Source organism: Hylobates moloch, unplaced genomic scaffold (assembly GCF_009828535.3).
Source record: "Hylobates moloch isolate HMO894 unplaced genomic scaffold, HMol_V3 SCAFFOLD_14, whole genome shotgun sequence".
NCBI lineage: Eukaryota > Metazoa > Chordata > Mammalia > Primates > Hylobatidae > Hylobates > Hylobates moloch.
In genome coordinates this window covers 10,012,050-10,020,687 of record NW_026652289.1, presented here as the reverse complement: position 1 = coordinate 10,020,687, position 8,638 = coordinate 10,012,050, and the positions used below count along the sequence as shown (strand labels likewise).

The window sequence follows — 8,638 nt, the reverse complement described above, 5'->3', positions numbered from 1 at the left end:
TGCGCGCTCAGCGACCGGGCGTGTAACCTACAGGTGCGCGCCCACGCCCGCCAGACTCTAGCAATCTCTGGAACACGCCGCACGGCTCCGGGGCCTGAGCCAGGTGTGTTCTCCACGCAGGTGTCCCGCGCGTCCCGTTCAACCATGTCGTCCGGCGTCCGTGTAGCGCTGGTGACTGGAGGCAACAAGGGCATCGGCTTGGCCATCGTGCGCGACCTGTGCCGGCTGTTCTCGGGGGACGTGGTGCTCACGGCGCGGGACGTGGCGCGGGGCCAGGCAGCCGTACAGCAGCTGCAGGCGGAGGGCCTGAGCCCGCGCTTCCACCAGCTGGATATCGACGATCTGCAGAGCATCCGCGCCCTGCGCGACTTCCTGCTCAAGGAGTACGGGGGCCTGGACGTGCTGGTCAACAACGCGGGCATCGCCTTCAAGGGTATGGGGAGGGGACGTGGACTCCCCGAAGAAGAAGCGCAGCACTGGGGCTCCTGGCGTCTGCGGGGTCCATAACGGCTCCCTAGGGAGGAGAGGGAGGAGCTGGGAGATGCAGGGAGTGCAGAAACCTTGGAGAAAGTGAGAGTTTTCCAGCCAAAGGGAACTTTGTGTTTCCCTGGCTGGGACTCTTGGGGATCTTTTTCGGGTTTTCTGCAATTTTTCTGAATTGAGCTTTAAGGCAATTGGATGAATTTTGAACTGATTTTAAAATAAACGACAAATTGCAAAAAAGAAAAAATGGTTATGCCCTTCATCCTCCTTCCCCCAGTGGTACCATCTTACAAAAATACTAGAACGTGATCAAACCAGGAGATTGACATTGGCACAATACTGTAACCAGACACAGACTTTAGGCAGAAGGCACTACGGTTTTTTTTGTTTTTTTTTTTAGTATCATTCTATAGAATTTTACCCCATGGGTACAATGTATTAACTATGTTCTCTTTCTCTCCTAAAAGTTGCTGATCCCACACCCTTTCATATTCAAGCTGAAGTGACGATGAAAACAAACTTCTTTGGTACCCGAGATGTGTGCACAGAATTACTCCCTCTAATAAAACCCCAAGGTGAGTCTGATGGGAAACAGCACACCTTCTCTTTGGGGCTTGATCTGGCCCCTGCCTGCCTGGGATCTCTCCTGCAGGCTCCTGCTTCCTCTCCATGCTGCACGTGCACTGACCTCTGTGCTTTGTCTCCTGCCAGTTGATATGTGCCATTTTGCCTCAGGACTTTGTCCTCACTTCTCCCACTCCCATGGCCATTCGTCCTCCCTGTCCCACTGGTCTTTGCACACCCGGCTGACTCCCTCATCCTTCAGGTCTTAGCTCAAACGTCTCCTGAGAGATGCCCTTTATTTGCTCCATGCCCCTCCGCGTGGGAGTCCATCCTGTATCCTTTCTCTGCTCTTTCAGAGAGATCTTATTCAGGCTGGTGGAGCCTTTACTACCACCAGTTCATTAGGCCCTTCTAATACCTGTCATCTGTCTGGAACACTCCTTAAGCTCCCAACCACATAGTTGTCTTGCCGCCTTTCCATCTCTTCCTGATGCCTTTCCCCACAATCTAAAATATTTCCAGAGGATCCCTATCCTTTTCCCTAAGTCGTCTGGGACACAGACCCCACCACCCACCCACCAGGATCCTGCAGGTCACCATGCCCCACCCCTCATAATCACTTACTAGGTCCTAGGAGTTGTGCCCACTGAGTTCCTCCTGAATCCGTCTCATCCCGGCTCTACAGCAGGCCCTCACCTGTCCCTCTGGACAATTGCAAACCCTCACAAGGCACCTCTGGTCTTTCCCAGCATCCTGCGTACTGTCTGCATGGTCATGCCTCTCCCAAAATCCTTGGGAAAGTCCAAGCCCTTAGCATGGTTCACAGAGATGTCCATAATCTGCCGCTGCTTAACTCTGGGCCCATTTTAACTTCCCTTCAACGTGCTGAAGGTGCTGGATATGACTATCACATTTCTTTGGTTGTAAACTGCTGTGATGGTTACCCTAAGTAATGGGACAGGAGATGAACCCACCCATTAAATAACAGCAATCAAGCAGCCACTTTTAGAAAAATTTAAATGTGTGGCTTCGAGTTGGGTACTTGCATGTACAGCTTACTCTCAGCTTTTATCCTGTTTCCCTGTCCTGTCGTCCTGTTAAGTTGTGCTACTTCTAAGGCTCTGGTTCACCAGGACCTCAAAGGGCAGCTCTTCCAAATCTCACCTGATTCTACTCAGCCAAAATTTGAAGCAGGAATGAAGTTCTTTGTGCAACTACCACCACACTTTCTATGCGTATTCCTCTTAGAACTCATACCAGTAACTGTCTCTCATATGAAAATTTTCTGCTCCAAAATCTCTGCAAATTTGGCTTTCTACGGGATTGTTGCACACCTTTCTACATAATGCTTTGTGGTGTATCTTAGGGAGAGTGGTGAACGTATCTAGCAGCATGAGTGTCAGAGCCCTTAAAGGCTGCAGCCCAGAGCTGCAGCAGAAGTTCCGCAGTGAGACCATCACTGAGGAGGAGCTGGTGGGGCTCATGAACAAGTTTGTGGAGGATACAAAGAAGGGAGTGCACCAGAAGGAGGGCTGGCCCAGCAGCGCATACGGGGTGACGAAGATTGGCGTCACCGTTCTGTCCAGGATCCACGCCAGGAAACTGAGTGAGCAGAGGAAAGGGGACAAGATCCTCCTGAATGCCTGCTGCCCAGGGTGGGTGAGAACTGACATGGCGGGACCCAAGGCCACCAAGAGCCCAGAAGAAGGAGCAGAGACCCCTGTGTACTTGGCCCTTTTGTCCCCAGATGCTGAGGGTCCCCATGGGCAATTTGTTTCGGAGAAGAGAGTTGAACAGTGGTGAGCTGGGCTCACAGCTCCATCCATGGGCCCCAATTTGTACCCTGTCCTGAGTTGGTCCAAAGGGCATTTACAATGTCATAAATATCCTTATATAAGAAAAAAAAGATCTCTTATCAATTAGCACTCACTAATGTACTACTAATTGAGCAGCCTACGCACTCAGTTGACTACCTAAATCTGTCAGGTCTTTTGTGATTTCCTCTGATGCAGGAGAGGAAAAATTGTAATTGATGAAAATAATGAATGAAAACAGATGAATAAATGGTTCCTTATAAGTGTCCATTTGTACAGATTGTTTAGATGCTAAATAAGCTTTGTCTCAAGTACAATCAACCTAAAAGGTCAAGGGAAGGGACAGTACAACTTGGGGGTGAACAAACCCAGAAAGTAAAGAAAGAGCCAGTTAGTCAATATTTTCAATGTTGTAGGTCAAACAATGCATTGGAACTCCCCAAATCCACATTATGTAACAAAAGCTGGCAGCATGTAAGCCTGTGAGCATAGCTGGCTCTGGCCCTTCCCAGCCTCTAGGAAAACATGGACAGTACCACAAAGGCAAAGGCAGCTGACCTGGTCTCTTTAAAAAGCCAAAGTCATTGGGGAAAAACAACCAGTTGCTATGTGTGAAACGTGAGTGTGCACTTGGGTGAAACACCGAGCTGATGAGGGACCTATCAGATCTCCATAGGAATGTGTTATGTAGGGATGAAGTGTCATGAGGTGTACAACGTATGCCCCAGGTGTACAACGTGTTTCAGCAAAGTATACACAGACTGATGAACAGGTAAGGCAAAAACAAACTTTTCTGTTTGTTGAAAGCTTTCAAAACCTGGGGGTTGGGAGGGGAAACTCCTAGCTCTACCCGCTGAGTTCCTGACCTCAGGCAGAATACTGTATCTGGCTTTATCTCTGTTTCCTCAACTGTCAAATTGGGATGACAGTCATAGGATTATATGTATTGAGATAAAGTGTTGAGAACAAGTTAGCCGGGTGTGATGGTGGGCGCCTGTAATCCCAGCTACTCAGGAGGCTGAGGCAGGAGAATCGCTTGAACCCAGGGGGTGGAGGTTGCAGTGAGCCGAGATTGCACCACTGCACTCCAGCCTGGGTGACAGAGCGAGACTTCATCTCAAAAAAAAAAAAAAAATAGTGTTGAGAACAGCCCCTGCTGTCATTAGTTCCTGTAAATGGGCCTGACGCTGTCCCTGCTGGTAATGAGAAGTGTGTGTTTACTGTCTAACACCCAGTAAATATCCACGCCATTCTCTTTCTTCCACAGAATCACAGTGTCGTGATCTCTCACACTTCACCAGTGAGAATTAAGGTTTACAGAAACAAAAAGCGATCACCCGTGAAAAGGAGAGGCCCCTTATTTTTATTTATTTTTTAATTCTCCAAACTGCTTCAGAAGAGTCCCTTATTTTATTTATTTGTTTGTTTGTTTATTTATTGAGACAGAGTCTCAATCTCAGCTCAGTGCAACCTCTGCCTCCTGGGTTCAAGTGATTCTCATGCCTCAGCCTCCTGAGTAGCTGGGATTACAGGCGCTCGCCACCACGCCTGGCTAACTTTTGTATTTTTAGTAGAGACAGGGTTTCGTCATGTTGGCCAAGCTGATCTCGAACTTCTGGCCTCAAGTGATCCACCCGCCTCGGCCTCCCAAAGTACTGGGATTACAGACGTGAGGCATCACGCCCAGCCTAGTCCCTTAGGTTAAAAGTGAGGTTTACTTTAACAAGTTTCACCTTTCAGTAGGGCTGTTCATTTCTTCCTAGTTTTTGTAAACAGACACCAGAAAACAACCACGTCTGCAGCAAGACTGGTATTCTCAAGTGCTAGTTGAGAAATTTATACCTGTATTGCAAAGATATTTTTCCCTTAATACCTTAAAAATAACACCTAGCTTCTTTAAGAGATTTAGAGAAAGCATTGTTCCAAATTCAAGTACCTGCTTACCTCTGGGGGTGAGGGGAGGAAGACACACATGGTTCTGTCTTTATTGCTAAGGATTTCTTTATTATACCACGTGATAGGTACATGGTGCTAAAATTAAATTTTCAGAAAAAGGTAAAATCATGACTGTCATACAGATGTAAAAATAATATTCAAAAAAATGTATTTTACTCATAAGGGAACCAGGGAAATGCTATAACTGGTTCAAAGGAAAAGTTAAAAGGGCACAGATTATATGGAATCAACAAATGTTGAGCTGAATTGCAAATGACGACAAAACTGGTGTTTTCACAGGGAGGAGGAGGTCAATTCCATCACCACTAGACAGGACAGCACTTGCACCTCTGTTACCTACAATTTAGAAAGAGATGCAAAATATCTCAAAGAATGAACAGGGCCATAGTTCGATGCTACGAGTCTTGCCTTGCAAACACCCTTCACTCTGTTGTGTGAGTCTGGCAAACACCCATCCCCATGCTTAATAACCATGCCAGCCTGCTCTAGCAGCTCTTAACAGATGATGATGCTGGGCAGAAAGGAAACAAGAGGCTGACTGTGCTCTTTTATGTTCCCACCCCACTCCCAAACAGACAAGCAATTCTCCTAGCCAATGCTGTCTTTTCCCCTAGGAAATTCATTCTCCTCCTCTGGAAGATGATTATTCTTTCCGCATATCTCCCAGACTGATTGTGCTAGAGGATGTCCTCAAATCTGTTCCCTAGAAAAGAAATAGATGCCCCTGAGGAGAGTCGTTCAACATACCTGCAACCAGACAGCACACCCTGCCCCCCTTTCCGTTACAAGAAGTGGCACACTGCTTCCCAGGCAGCACCCCCACCGGAGTCCTGGTTCGTCCATTATCGCCCTCCCAAACATTTTGTTCTTGTAATTATTCCCTTTCTTCCCTTCACCAAATTCACCTCTCTGAGATTACCACTGCATAAAAATATGCTTTAATATCTCTACCAGCTCTTAAAACTAGAGTTGAGTCACACAATGTTCTCTGACCACACTGGAATTAAGTTAGAAATCAATAGCAAGATGGCTAGAAAATCCCCAAATAGTTGGAAACCAACAAAATACACTTTCAAACACCCTTAGTCAAAAAGATATCAAAAGTTAAGAAAAAAAAAGCAAAAAATAAAAATTTTTTTAAAGATATTGAAAGTTAAATTCAAAAGTATTTTGAACTAAATGAAACTGAAAACACAACATATCAATGTTTGTGGGATGGCACTAAAGTGGTACTTAGAGGGAAATTTATACTACATAATGAGAAAAGACAGAAAAGAACTGTCTCAAACAATGACCTCAGCTTCCATGGTAAGAAACCAGAATAAGAGCAAATGAAACCCCAAATAAGCAGATGAAAGGAAATAAAGATCAGAACAAAAATCAATATAATCAGAAGAAAGCAATAAAGGTAAAAAAAAAAAAAAAAAAAATCAATGAAGCCAAAAGCCCGTTCCCAGAGGAAAAAAAAAAAAAATGCTAAACCTCTAGCCAGAAGATCAGAAAAAGAAAAAAAATGAAAGACAGATTACCAATGTCAGGAATGAGAAGCAGCATCATGATGATCAATAAGAAGATAATAAGGGGTTGGGCACAGTGGCTCACACCTAAAATCCCAGCTCTTTGGGAAGCCGAGGCGGGTGGATCACCTGAGGTCAGGAGTTCAAGCTCAGCTGGCCAACAGGGTGAAACCCCATCTCTACTAGAAATACAAAAACTAGCCAGACATGGTGGCAGACACCTGTAATCCCAGCTACTCTGGAGGCTGAGGCAGGAGAATCACTTGAACCCGGGAGGTGGAGATTGCAGTGAACCGAGATCATGCCACTACACTCCAGCCTGGGCAACAGAGTAAGACTCTGTCTAAAAAAAAAAAAAAAAAAAAAAAAAAAAAAGAGCATTTTACTAACAACCTCATATCATTGGAATTAACAACTTACATAAAATGTACACATTTATTAATATTTAGAAAAACACTAAGCTCACTGAAGAAGAAGTGGAAAACCTGAATAGCTCTATGTCTGTAAAGTGAAGTTTCAAATACTCTTTGGAAAGAAAGAAATATTGGTTGGGGCATAAAGGGAACCACACCCAGCAGGTGCCCAGCTATTAACTTGACTTTGATAGAGAAAGTGGACTCAGGGTGGCAGGGCACAGGCAATTCAGCCAGATCTGCCTGAGTAAAGCAGAGTCATGATGAGATGGTAGCTCTCTGCTAATCTCAGAGTCACTAATCAAACACACTCAGATCAAACACGTGGGTTACAGTGAAGATGAATGGAGTCCAATTGCCCGTCCATACCTTGACACACCTTTGATAATTCCTTTGTTTTATGGGTACACATTTCATGGGGAGATGCCATATATTTTACATATTAACTGTGACTTTGGATAAAACAAAAATGCAGACACTTTTAGCAAACGGGTTATGTAACAATTAGATAAAACATTCTAATAAATGGCTTACAGCATAGTAGGAGCTTCATAAACATTCTCTCTCATTTGAGGGCATACTAGGAACCACACAGAGATTGCCTGCCCATGCCTGGAAGTCTAATTACAGGACATCTTTTTTCTCTAATTCTTAAGTTTCAGTTTCTCTTAAGCAAGAAAGGGGATCTATGTCCTGAGAAGCAGTTAGTGTGTGAATAATTTCATTGCATCTTAAGATAAAGCAAACATCTGCATTTTGCAGTGGGTGATGGGTGCACAACCAAGAAAATTACTTGGCACATGTTTTCCTCCCTTTGGGATTCTCCCAAAATAGTTTTAATTCAACTGTCACCTGTCTCAGGCCCCCTACTGACCCATCACCATCCAGTTTTGCTTTCAGGGAGCCCGACCTCTTAGCCCTGCAAACTATTGCTTGGCTCAGTTAGGATCAAAAGAGGGATGTGTCTTGGCATGACCCAATACACAGCTCATGGAGAGGGTAGACCCAGGAGTGGGGGCATTAGAAAACTTTCTGGAACGTTCAGCCCCTCTGGAGTTGCAGCACTGGAACACAGAACTTAGTTCTGCTGTACAGCCCCAACCCAGCCATGCTGGCCTGCAGCCATGAGGCACCTTCAGGCTGGAACAATTCAGAGAATTGACATCTGTGTACACACATGTCTCAGTACCACTTCTAATGTGTATGAGGTGTTAGTCTCAGATAAACAGGACTGGGCATGTTGGCTGCAAACAAAGTAGCATCTGGTGGGGCACAAGGAGGTACAAGGGAAAGAGGAGTTGTTCATGACACGGGGTCAGAATCCATGCCTTCCATTAGCTGGGCTACTTACTCGATCTCCATAATCCCAGTATAGGTGAGAAGGTGTCTATACCCTGTGAAGTATAATTTTGGCAGAACAAGGTACATTTCTTAGGATATGGACTATCCCAGGAAGTCCATTCCTCACAAGGATTTGCCATTCAGAACTGCCCAGTCCTGACACTAAAAGACAACAAAGCAGACTTAGGGTCACACTAGCTATTGCAGAAAGTCAGCCCCTAACTTTTCTGTAATCGCCACAATTCTATAACTTTAAGTCATCTATGCCAGAATTCCCATTTTTGGGAACAGTAATAGATTGAAGGCTGGCTGCCAAGAAGATATGTCCATGTGTCAGAATCTATGAATATTTTCTTTGAAAGAAAGATTTTTGCAAATGTAATTAAGGATTTCAAGCTGAGCTCATCCTGGATTATCTGGGTGCGCCCTAAGTCAATGACAAGTGTCTTTTTACAAAACAGAGAGAGACAAGGCAGGCATATGAAGACAGGTTGATTAGAGGGATGTGGCCGTAGCCTCAAGACAAGGAAAGCCTGCGGCCCACAAAAGC

At 45.2% G+C, this 8,638-nt stretch overlaps 1 protein-coding gene across 1 annotated transcript; it reads left to right on the top strand.

Annotated features, from left to right (window-relative positions):
- CBR1 (carbonyl reductase 1) lies at positions 1–3,124 on the top strand. Its single transcript, XM_032174115.2, has 3 exons — positions 1–433; positions 951–1,058; positions 2,414–3,124. Exons 1-3 carry the CDS (start codon positions 145–147, stop codon positions 2,848–2,850), a joined length of 834 nt encoding a protein of 277 aa, XP_032030006.1. The 5' UTR covers positions 1–144; the 3' UTR covers positions 2,851–3,124.
- The last annotated feature ends 5,514 nt before the right edge of the window (positions 3,125–8,638 follow it).